The sequence below is a fragment of the Aquarana catesbeiana genome, linkage group LG05 (genome assembly GCF_042186555.1).
Source record: "Aquarana catesbeiana isolate 2022-GZ linkage group LG05, ASM4218655v1, whole genome shotgun sequence".
NCBI classification, from domain to species: domain Eukaryota; kingdom Metazoa; phylum Chordata; class Amphibia; order Anura; family Ranidae; genus Aquarana; species Aquarana catesbeiana.
In genome coordinates, this window is record NC_133328.1 from 399,130,859 (window position 1) to 399,143,865 (window position 13,007).

The window sequence follows — 13,007 nt, forward strand, 5'->3', positions numbered from 1 at the left end:
TTTTTGTCTTGGCCTTAATAATAATAGAAAATATATACAAAACCAGTACACATTATCTTCCATATGGGCTAAGTGAATTTACTGTCTAGTCTGATAAACTGTAGTCACTAGATAGTTAAAGCTGTCATTTTAATATACCTGTGTATGGCAAGTAAAGTTTTAGTTCTATAACAACCTAACATACAGAAACCCACCTTTGGGATATTGGACACAATTTCATAGCTAACTCCACAGGAATAGAGCATATTCTTGATAGACATACGTCTTTTTAGGCTTTGTGTAAAACTCTGCAGAAAAAGAAAGGGAACATTTTATATTATAATCCAAAATGTTTAGTATTGTCAAGGTACTGTGATACTGGGGGCTGTTTAGCTCAGTTGTAGCAGCATTTTGTAGTGAGTCCACACCAGTCTGAAATGTGGTTTTAAGGTTTGCTAGCCCACCTTTATTAAACAAACTTAAAATAAGGTCCACTTCACGGTTACTCATGCATGGGATTTTCACCAGCAAAAATAGGTAACAGAAAATTCTGAGCCTCCTGGCTCCCTCTTCAGCAGCCCTACTGCTCTTGTCATAGGTCTCTCAGACCATCTCATCCAGCTCTCCTGGCTCACTCAGCCTATGGCTACAGCTCCCTGCTGTATGGGTCCACTCCTGGGCTATCAATAGGGGTACTCCTGAAACTCCTGGTTCTCTCACTCCTCTGAGACCTACATATTCCCTCAGTCCCCTGGACTCGCCTAGTTCTCCTGGTTCTCTCAGTCTCCCAGACTTGCTTAACCGCCTCAATTCTCTCAGCCCAATGGACATGGAATCTCTCCTCCAACATGGAGTGCTGCCTATTGAGTACAGCACCTGTGTCTCCAAAAAGGAACAAACACCTGTCTTCAAACAGGAACACTGAGATTTGCCCAAACCTAACATTATAGGGCTTTGTGCTCTTGTACACACACCATGTTGGTCTTCAGCAAGACCTGGACACTGGGTTGGAGATTTGTTCCCTCCCAAAGCACTTTTAAAATCTCTAAAGCATGGAGCCCAATCCAGCAATACCAAAATCCAGAGAAAGGTGTAAAAAACATTTTCTCTGCTCATAATCAATACTCTGGAGTACCACACTCTGCACACGCACAAACCCTGGGTCCTTTCTACAATCATTTTCACAGTAGCAGGGCCTCACTGTCACAGTACATATAAAAAACACAGATTAAAATTTTGCATAGGAGACAAGTTTTCAACAAAGTATTATAATATAATTAATTGTATTAAAACTCTGCAGAAGTCTGCCTCTCCCTGGGGCTTAAAATATACAACCCTTACAACCCTAAAACAAGCTGTTTAAAATAGAAATTAAATGGAAACAATCTCAGCAGACAGAGACACATTAAGTGCCTCTGTCTTACATGTATTAACTTTAAAATTACTAACATTAGCAAAATTAATACATTCTTGCATCAAGGCTAGAAATGCTACCTGCGGGTTTGATACAAACAGCAATAAATCATCTGCAAACAGACCCATTTTGTATTCTAATGCCCCGTACACACGGTCGGATTTTCCGATGGAAAATGTGTGATAGGACCTTGTTTTCGGAAATTCTGACCGTGTGTAGGCTCCATAACACATTTTCCATCGTATTTTCACACAAAGTTTGAGAGCAGGATATAAAATTTTCCGACAACAAAATCCATTGTCGGAAATTCCGATCATGTGTACACAAATCCGACGGACAAAGTGCCACACGTGCTCAGAATAAATAAAGAGATGAAAGCTATTGGCCACTTCCCCGTTTATAGTCCCGACGTACGTGTTTTACGTCACCACGTTTAGAACGATCGGATTTTCAGACAACTTTGTGTGACCGTGTATATGCAAGACAAGTTTGAGCCAACATCCGTCGGAAAAAATCCTAGGATTTTGTTGTCGGAATATCCGAACAAAGTCCGACCGTGTATACGGGGCATAATTCTCCAAGCCGTATGCCCTAGATTGATTGATTTTGTCTAATGGCATTTGCCAGATGTTCCATAGCCAAAATATACTGAATAGGTGATAAGGGATATGCCTGTCGAGTTACATTCTTTACAGTTATTAGGCTGAAGCGAATACCATTAACTATTACCCTGGCTGTTGGTTTCTGATAAAGTGCTAATATTTTCATTAAGTGATTAGGGGGTATACCTATTTGGGTCAGCATGGCTGACATGAAAGTCCAACCTGGCCAATCAAAGACTAAAAGACAAAGGATTTTTTTGTTCTTTTTTGTCCCTTGCTTCTTTTTGAGAAACAAACCCTAGGAGATGGCATGAGAAGTTTAGGCGTTCAGCAATGATTTTAGTGTAAATCTTTATGTCCACATTAATAAATGATATTGGCAGTAACTTGAACAACTGGAGTGATCTTTGCCCTCCTTAGGTATTATGGTAATATAGGCCTCTTGGGTTATTTTGCAAAAGGACAAGTATCAGATACTGCAATCATTGCTCTTGAAAGGTTTTGTAAAACCATCAGGACGCTTACATAGTAGCAATTTTTTAATTACATCCATAATCTCTTCCCTCGTCAATTATAAATCATATAGGGAGGAATAGTAATTGGATTTCGGAAATAAAAACAATCCCCTGATTAGAACAAATCATTATTTGTATATAAGTACGTGTCTGTTTTTTACAGATAAAACGGGCTAACATCTTACTCACTTTATTTCCGAATTCATGCATATAACGCTTTGTTAATTCCAAATGACGTATGTAAGACATATCTAGGGAATGCAGTTTACACCTTTCCTGAAGTAATTCCCGATATGTTGTAATGTTTGAATATGCCTTGTGAAATAGCTCTAATTCAGAAATCTTATTCAATAGTGTAGATATTTGTACAGATCTCTCTTTTTTCAACCTTGTATCAAAATGAATGAATTTACCACATAACACATTTGAATGCTTCCCATTTGATTGGCCAAGGAGTAAGATCAAACTGGTGATTCCTCTCAAAATCCTCTATGGTCTCACAAATAGATTTGAGAATGGTTTCAGCTCTAAGTAAAGATTCAATTAAACCTCACAATGAAATTGGTTTTGTGGCATTAAGAATTTGCAAAGTCAAAAAAAAAAAGAGGATGGTGATCCAATCTAAACTGCATCCCAATGTAACTTATCACTTGCTGATTAATTAAACAATTTATAAGTGCAAGATACATTTATTAATTTAAAATGCTTCATATGTTTAAAACATCATGTACCTGTTTATTATATACATTGACAGCAATTCTTTTTCTGAGAACCAGCTCCATAGCAGCTGGGTGACTGAGTTGCACTGTCACCTTCACAATAAGATATATGCGCTCATTCTGTGGAGTAATCCTATTCAAGTGTATTGAGTCATGGATTGCAGAGTCCCAGGAAGCAATGGCTGAAACCTGTCAATGATACAGAGTACATCTTATATTACTGTATTGGTGCAAAGTATTAAATTATTAACTAAAAGAATTCTGAATGTAAAAAAGTCACACAAATCTCAAAAACTTACATTAGTTTCTGGAGTTTTTATACAGACACTAATTTGGGTAAGTAATTTTCCATGCTAATAACATTTACAAACAGACTTTCAAAATTGAATTATTAATCATTTGAAAATTTTTCCAGAATTATATTAGAATATTAATGATTTTTTACACCAAAACAAACTACAAATATGCCAATATACCTGAACTTAAAACTGAACTCTGGCCAAAAACAACGTTTGTCCATTTACACTGTAAAAATAAATGAACGCATACTTGTAAAATAATTAAATGATCACTAAAAAGCATATGCAATGTGTTGCCACTTTTGCATTATGTACAGTAATACTCTCACTTTCATTCCCCCTATAAAATACGCAGCGGGTTGATCGCTCTTCAGTAATTCATTACGAAAACTTCTTGCATTATTTTCAATGAATGCAAGGCATTCTGTGATTGGAGGCGGGAAGAACATGATGTTCATCTGCACCTCCTCTAATCACAGAACTCCTTGCATTCATTGAAAAGAACACAAGCTGCGACCTGCTGCAATCTATATACTCCAGCTGGAACTGTAAGTTTCAGTGCTGGACATTCAGCACTAACTGTACTGTACAGGGGGAATGAAAGTATAATAAAAGTATATAACGCAACAGCGGCCACACATTGCCCACACTATATTGGTGGTAATTTATTTTTACAGTGCAAATGGGCAACATTTTTTTAAAGCTTATTAAACCACTAAACATATCACTAAAACCAAACCTAACTCTTCTTAGGTTTGATAAGCTTCTTACAGTTTGAATTGAAAGCCGCAGGAAGTAAGATTGAGTGAACCTAATTTCCTGAATGAAGGACATCCAACATTATCTAGCTCTTTCCTACCCAGCCTGACTGTTCTTGACCCATTTCTTTTATTCATTGGACTTCAGTCGTTTCTTGTTCAATAATTTTTATTAAGTTTTAAAAAAGTAATAGAACAATAATAAAGACAGAATGTACATATTATGCTTCTTAGCAACAATGGATGTACAAAGTGTTAACAACAGAAAAGAGCAGAAATATTATTCCTTAAAAAAAACAATATGCATATAATTATATGCACATGTTGTCAGTTCCGGTTTTATTGCCAAACATAAGTGCACTTAGTGTCTGAGTACAATGTCCATTCAGTTTGTGTATGGAACACTTGTGGAGAGAGAGAGAGAGAGAGAGAGAGAGAGAGAGAGAGAGAGAGAGAGAGAGAGAGAGAGAGAGAGAGAGAGAGAGAGAGAGAGAGAGAGAGAGAGAGAGAGAGAGAGAGAGAGAGAGAGAGAGAGAGAGAGAGAGAGAGAGAGAGAGAGAGAGAGAGAGAGAGAGAGAGAGAGAGAGAGAGAGAGAGAGAGAGAGAGAGAGAGAGAGAGAGAGAGAGAAAAGTAAAAACAATAGATGAGAGGGGAGAGGAGAGGACTTCAGTCATTTTAATCATCAAGGCTCATCATCACATGTGGGCTGTATCCAGGGAGGTCTGCAGGCAAATGCAGCCACCTAGGAACGCCCATGCCTCCAGACTGACATTTACGCATCTAGGCATTTTGATAGATGTGTTAACTCCTCCCTGCTTGCATCAGGGCTGAGCGCTCTTAAGAGGAGTACTTATGGAAGGGTACTGTGATGTTTTTCTACTGCATCCCACCAGCCACTCTCACCAGCGATTATCTACCTGCATTGTATAGAGAAGCACAGAGGCACAGAGGCCCAGTCATGACATCTCTGGGTATAAAATATGGCATTACATGAAAATGGTAAGGATTTATGTAAATATTTCATTATCATGTTGATGAGGCAGGAGGAGTGGAAGCAGGGAAGGCAAAACATAAGCAGAATAAACTTCAGCTTTATTCATTTTATTATCATGGTAATATTAAGTCCTGAATTTTAAAACATGATAAGAATTCAAAATACAGAAATAGTAATAATACAAGACCAAATAAATTAATAAACAATGAGTTGTAGGAAACTATATTCAGATCAAATTAATGTTGGCGAAAATACAGTGGGGACGGAAAGTATTCAGACCCCCTTAAATTTTTCACTCTTTGTTATATTGCAGCCATTTGCTAAAATCATTTAAGTTCATTTTTTTCCTCATTAATGTACACACAGCACCCCATATTGACAGAAAAACACAGAATTGTTGACATTTTTGCAGATTTATTAAAAAAGAAAAACTGAAATATCACATGGTCCTAAGTATTCAGACCCTTTGCTGTGACACTCATATATTTAACTCAGGTGCTGTCCATTTCTTCTGAGATGATTCTACACATTCATTTGAGTCCAGCTGTGTTTGATTATACTGATTGGACTTGATTAGGAAAGCCACACACCTGTCTATATAAGACCTTATAGCTCACAGTGCATGTCAGAGCAAATGAGAATCATGAGGTCAAAGGAACTGCCTGAAGAGCTCAGAGACAGAATTGTGGCAAGGCACAGATCTGGCCAAGGTTACAAAAAAATTTCTGTTGCACTTAAGGTTCCTAAGAGCACAGTGGCCTCCATAATTCTTAAATGGAAGATGTTTGGGACAACCAGAACCCTTCCTAGAGCTGGCCGTCCGGCCAAACTGAGCTATCGGGGGAGAAGAGCCTTGGTGAGAGAGGTAAAGAAAAACCCAAAGATCACTGTGGCTGAGCTCCAGAGATGCAGTCGGGAGATGGGAGAAAGTTGTAGAAAGTCAACCATCACTGCAGCCCTCCACCAGTCAGGGCTTTATGGCAGAGTGGCCCGACGGAAGCCTCTCCTCAGTGCAAGACACATGAAAGCCCGCATGGAGTTTGCTAAAAACACCTGAAGGACTCCAAGATGGTGAGAAATAAGATTCTCTGGTCTCATGAGACCAAGATAGAACTTTTTGGCCTTAATTCTAAGCGGTATGTGTGGAGAAAAACAGGCACTGCTCATCACCTGTCCAATGCAGTCCCAACAGTGAAGCATGGTGGTGGCAGCATCATGCTGTGGGGGTGTTTTTCAGCTGCAGGGACAAGACGACTGGTTGCAATCGAGGGAAAGATGAATGCGGCCAAGTACAGGGATATCCTGGACAAAAACCTTCTCCAGAGTGCTTGGGACCTCAGACTGGGCCGAAGGTATACCTTCCAACAATACAATGACCCTAAGCACACAACTAAAATAACGAAGGAGTGGCTTCACAACAACTCTGTGACTGTTCTTGAATGGCCCAGCCAGAGCCCTGACTTAAACCCAATTGAGCATCTCTGGAGAGACCTAAAAATGGCTGTCCACAAACGTTTACCATCCAACCTGACAGAACTGGAAAGGATCTGCAAGGAGGAATGGCAGAGGATCCCCAAACACAGGTGTGAAAACTTTCCCAAAAAGACTCATGGCTGTATTAGATCAAAAGGGTGCTTCTACTAAATACTGAGCAAAGGGTCTGAATACTTAAGACCATGTGTTATTTCAGTTTTTCTTTTTTAATAAATCTGCAAAAATGTCAACAATTCTGTGTTTTTCTGTCAATATGGGGTGCTGTGGGTACATTAATGAGGAAAAAAAATTAACTTAAATGATTTTAGCAAATGGCTGCAATATAACAAAGAGTGAAAAATTTAGGGGGTCTGAATACTTTCCGTCCCCACTGTATGCACAAGGGTGCCATACATTTTTAATGCTGGTAACTATTTAGACATTTTAAGACTGTACTGGCAGAGAATTATTGCAACATCAAAACAAGATCAACACAGAACACATATATATGATATATTTAGATGGATGATGTTTAAATCTGTGGCTAGTGTCCAACAACTGCGGCATCTCCCCACACTACACGTGCGTTTAGTTCAAATGTGAACAAACAATAGCTAGCATAAATATGGGGATTGCTGGTTTAGAATAAATCATTACTAAATTAGTAACCCCCTCCAGTGCACAAAACACATAGGAAATTACTTTAAAATTACCTCTTCGTCACTGTGCTTGATGATTGGCAGGTAGTAAAACTGGCTCCCATGCTCCTTTGGTAATATAGAATTAACGCCTGCTGCATGCGAACCCACAAGCTGTTCATTGGCACTAAGATCATCAGCTATTGGAAAGTGAAAACAAAAGAATGCCTACTTAAAGTAATGAAATAATAGTGCAAAATTACAAATAACCTGTGAATGGAAGTGTGTTTATAATATATAATAAGTCTCCTGATCCTCGTCACATCTTCAGTGGCCATTGTGTATCTTTACTGGGTTTGTTTAAAGGGTTAGTTCTCCTTTTATGACATTTTGAAAAAATATTCCATATGCATTACAGCTTTGTCTATACAGTAAAATGCTGTCCTCTGTATTTAAAAATGATCCTTACTTTTGACGATGCCTCTACTATGGGTTCCTCCTCCTTAGGCAGGATAGACCAACAATAGGATGTGTGGCCCCAACACCTCACAAAAAAGCACTTGGCTACGAGAACTTAGCTTAGCTTATTAATTATGAGGAAAGGTTGCGAGCACTGAACTTATTCTCTCTGTAAAAGAGATGCCTGAGAGGGGATGTGATTTCAATTTATAAATACCGTACTGGTGACCCCACGATAGGGGTAAAATTTATTCGCAGAAGGGAGTTTAACGTGGCCACTCATTAAAATTAGAAGAAAAGAGGTTTAACCTTCAACTGCGTAGTGGGTTTTTTTCTGTAAGAGCGGCAAAGATGTGGAATTCCTTTCCACAGGTGGTGGTCTCAGTGCGGAGCATCGACAGTTTAAAAAAACTATTAGATAAGCACCTGAACGACCACAACAGGGATATACAAATGTAATACTGACATATAATCACACACATAGGTTGGACTTGATGGACTTGTGTCTTTTTTCAACCTCACCTACTATGTAACTATGTAGCTTGCCTTACTAATCATTCAACAGCTGAATGCAGCTCAGCATTCTGTGAGTGAGAGAGCAGAATCCACAAGCGTGGTTAGGCAAACCATATTCTCATAGCAGAGTCCCCAGTCATAAGGCGTTGGAGCCATACTTCCAATGGAACAATGGAGAGGGGGAAAACCACAGTAGAATCAATGCCAAGATTAAGAATAATTTTTAAAGACAGGAGACATCATTTTAATGTACATACAGAGCTGTAACGAGCATTTAATATTTAAAAAAAAAAACTATCACTAAAGGTGAACTAACCCTTAAACAAACTCAATGAAAATACACAATGGCCACTGAAGATGTGATGAGGATCAGGAGCATATGGATTTTTTACATGTCCTTAAAGGTGAACTACCTCTCTATAGAGAATCTTCACCTTTTGGGTGAAACCACTTTAATAATACAAAGCGAAGAGTTATGTCAAGAGACTAGTGACAACCAATCTGGCTTTAGCTTTCAGTTATGTAAAACTGGAAAAGTTAATTTTCAGTTAAATATAGTTAAATTACAGCAACAACTGTATCAAAGTGCCACCTCGGACGAAGAATCTTCTTACCATTAAGATCTAGAAAAAGGACAGGAATATGCGTCTCCATTCCAGCTGGAGGAGTCCTGAACAGATAAACAAATAAATCAGTCAATAAAAAGCAGAGGTAAAAACTAATGGAGTTTGCCGTGGAATTGTTATGTGATGAATTAGCAGTGCAAATTAAACATGGATTACACATTGTGGGGTGGTTGGTCACCAAAGGTGAGAAACACAAGAGTTTTAAAACTATAATGGTTTTGGGTGAGGTTTATTGTTTTTGAAATAAAGTTACAAGTTCAACATTAGTCAGTTGTGTATGTAAATTTAGTTTAGAGTTTTTGGGCTCTGTAAAGAACAGACTTTTTCAAGTAGGTAAGAATAATCTGGAAAACATGTGAAAAGGGTCCAAGAGCTCCAGCTGTTGGCTGGAACTAGAATACAAACTATGTATTACATATTTCATATTTACCTGGCAAAAAGGGAAAATAACATATTTTAGGTAAAGAAATAGACAGGTTCACATTTACTAAGCTATAGCACAAGAGTAAGGATCCTAAAAAGAACTCGCGAGTAAGGATCCTAAAAAGAAAATACGAATCTTTACCTTGGTGTGTCAGCTTTGTGAATGCTTGTTATATACTAACAACTATACATTCCCTTGTAACAGGTTAGTAGAATGCTATTTTCACACAGACAAGTAATATTTTATATATTCTGCATATATGGTTTTATAAATACTTTGTCTGTGGTGTATTTGATTGTTACTTTTAGAACACATAGTTAGAGTATAATGCATTACCTATTTTGTTGCCTGCATTTATAAAGCATAATTCAAGGCAAGGAGATTTTTTAGAATCAATAAGCATATTTTAGGGATATTCCACAGCATGTACTGATGTGTGCCTGATCATATTTAACCCTCTGATGCTTGGTGTGGACCTTCCTTGTTTGAGCTGTGCTTTTGCAGTTACAACCAAAATAAACCACCAAGATAAGGGACTTTATTTATGCCAAAGGGGACATATGAATAAAAGGCAGAAAATAAGGTTAAAAGCAGGCCATTTTTGTTATACAAAAGTGGACAAAAATGAAAGAAAAAAATACAGAACAATATAAAATCGGTCAGGTGTGTCCCTATAACTATAAGGTCAAAACTTAAAAAAAAGGTAGCTCATAAAAGGAAATGCTATATATTTACCTTTTGCAGTGGCCCAATGTCTTAATACTCTGCTCTATTTGCAATCTCTGGCTACTATAGGTATCCATCACTTCCAAGTGTGTCAAATACTTTTTCGCCAGTGCACAGGCAGGCAGTCAACACAACTGCAAAAGTTGGTTACCTGCAGTTGTTGGAGATCATTAACACATAGGGGTTTCAAGACACAGGCCACCCGAAAGGTAAGAATACAGAATTTCCTTTGCCTTTAGTTTTGACCCTATAGTGAAAGCGTCATATCAACAGTAGTAACTTACCAGTTTGCTGGAGCTCCAGGAATGTCACTTCCTGGTGCTGGTACAAGCACTGCATTCCTCTCTTCTGTAAGGCCTACCCACTGCTCAACCAGCCGTGCTTCCCGCTCAATATCATCTTCAGTTTTTTCTGTAAGAGTTCAAATAATACAATGAAGAATCATATTCACTTTCTGGGGATTACCCACTTTGCCTAAGAAAAATGTTCATATTTCTTTATTTCTTTGCTGATGTCTTCAATCACAGCGGAATATTGTGCTCATGGATATGAAAAACATCCAGTTGTAAATTGTAATTGTAGACAAACATGGACAATACGCACCCACACACTTGCAAGCAGTGGTGGCTGGCGCTCAAAATTTTTGGGGAGGTGCAAACAAACTGAAAAATTCTGAAAAAAACCCCATCAATTGCAGCCTCACTGTACCATCAATCGCAGCCACTGTGCCCATCAATCGCAGCCACTGTGCCCATCAATTGCCACCACTGTGCCCATCAATTACCGACACTGTGCCATCAAACGCAGCCACTGTGCCCATTAAACACAGTCACTGTGCCATCAAACGCAGCCACTGTGCCCATCAAACGCAGCCACTGTGCCCATCAATTGCCACCACTGTGCCCATCAATTGCCACCACTGTGCCCATCAATTGCTCCCACTGTGCCCCATCAAACGCAGCCACTGTGCCATATCAAATGCTGCCAGTGTGCCCCCTTGCCGGCCTGCCCTCTGCACTTACCTGTCTCTGTGGGACAGCTCCTCGATGTCTTCTCCCGTCCGCTCTTCCAGTCCTCTGCTATGATTGGACGCCTGGCGTCCAATCACAGCACCTGTTGTTTAGCCAATCAGGTGACGGGTAACAGATCCGAGCACCTGATTGGCGGAGAGATGGTTTAGTGTTCGGAAAGCGATTATTCATTCGCTTTTCTAACACAGCTGAGTGACTTGCGAGCGCCCACCATGGAGCTCGCAGGTCACCTTTTTTGATGCCTATTAGAGCCTATGGCTCTAATCAGGTACTTCAAAACCACCCCCCCCCCCCATAATTCAGGCGCCCAAAAAGGGGCTGGGCACATGAATAGGGGGTGGCAGCGGCGGCCATAGATAGATTCAAACAATGCATGGATCTATCTATTGGTGCTAGAGGGGGTGGCAGGAGAAAGGGGGCGGCGCCCGTGCGCCCTTATGGACCCACCGCCACTGCTTGCAAGCAAAATGCTTCACACTCCTCACTGGCAGTTCAATCGCAAATGTGTTCAGTGAGGATCTGGCATGAAAACTTCCAATCAGTCCAATAAATGCAGGAGAAAATGGGCTGTAGACAGGACTACTAAAACATTTGTGCCATCAGATAATTTTATTTAATGTTGGTACCTTATGGGCTAATATATGCACAGTGCTGCACCTGATGTTTAATTTTGGGTATCATAGATAAAGTGGGTGGGGGAACCTGTAGAGATCTTATTAATAAAAAGCTACACCTGTATTTTTAACCAGTAGTATGTCTGGAGTGGTTACAATATGGCCCAGTATCTTATAAATAAATATGCCCCAGAATCTACTACGCCTGTCTTTGTAGATATAAGATAAATATATGAATCATCTGTTATTAAAGTTATTCCCTTAAAAACCTTACAAGTACAGAAAAATACCATTAATCTGCCAGAAGTGCACTCAACCCCTAAGGGCAATTGTGGGCTGACAATACACAGCATTTTTTGTGGACTGAATGGTGGCAGCCCTGCCCAGTTATCTTTGGCTAAACTACTCAAACCCTCCCTCTCTCCAGGTCTCTACAAGATATTTCTGTGGTCACATTTTACTGCGGTCCAGGATAAGAATTGAGAGGGCTAATTACACTTTGAGATAACACAGAGGTGTGCACAAGTAACATGACAGCTCTAAAATTCTGACATTGGGCAGATATAACAAAACGCACTCAATGGTTTATTTACCACATCAGAAAGGAAATATTCAGAATTTCATTTCTAGGCATTACATATACTTTAAATATGGCATCTTCACTTCACAAAAAAGTGCAAAAGTGAGAAAAAGGTACATTTTCAAAACTGATACCTTGCTTGTTGATGATTTTCTGGATCTGTTCATCCAAGTATTCCTTGCGTTTAATTAATGCATCTGACCACCTTTCACGCACACAGTTCAGGTCCTCCTCCTGTTCATTCGAAAAAAATACATATGACAGATATTTCTCACTTGTTTTTATATTCATTATTGTATCATGTGAATTAAGTGATAATTAACAAATGATGCCATTAAACAGTTTTATGTTGCTTTTCTATGTAAATTGGTGATAGGAAAAAACTTTTATAGACTACCTGATATAAAAAGTGGAAAATATTACATAATCTGATATTATTTGTGTAATTGCTATTTAAATTATTCACGTATAAATTTGATCTTGGTCATCTTAAATTTTTTGTTTTGTGAGTAAACATAAAAAAATACAACAAAAACTGTTTTAATGGCGAATGGCTAGAATGATATTTGCCTGCTATACTCCTTAAGGTAGTCAAGAAAAACTGATTAAAGCAATTCCACCATTAGTGTTCCAAACAGC

At 38.9% G+C, this 13,007-nt stretch overlaps 1 protein-coding gene across 5 annotated transcripts in view; it reads right to left on the reverse strand.

The window, feature by feature from the left end:
- Positions 1-13,007, reverse strand: part of KIF13A (kinesin family member 13A) — a 322,375-nt gene that overhangs the window by 35,945 nt on the left and 273,423 nt on the right. For all 5 annotated transcript variants that reach the window (XM_073631119.1, XM_073631117.1, XM_073631118.1 and 2 more), the window contains 6 exons: positions 12,503-12,602; positions 10,428-10,554; positions 8,982-9,037; positions 7,468-7,592; positions 3,242-3,418; positions 195-287 (listed from right to left, as the gene is read on the reverse strand). In XM_073631119.1, coding sequence (XP_073487220.1) covers positions 195-287; positions 3,242-3,418; positions 7,468-7,592; positions 8,982-9,037; positions 10,428-10,554; positions 12,503-12,602 — 678 coding nt within the window. The remainder of the gene's footprint in view (positions 1-194; positions 288-3,241; positions 3,419-7,467; positions 7,593-8,981; positions 9,038-10,427; positions 10,555-12,502; positions 12,603-13,007) is intronic.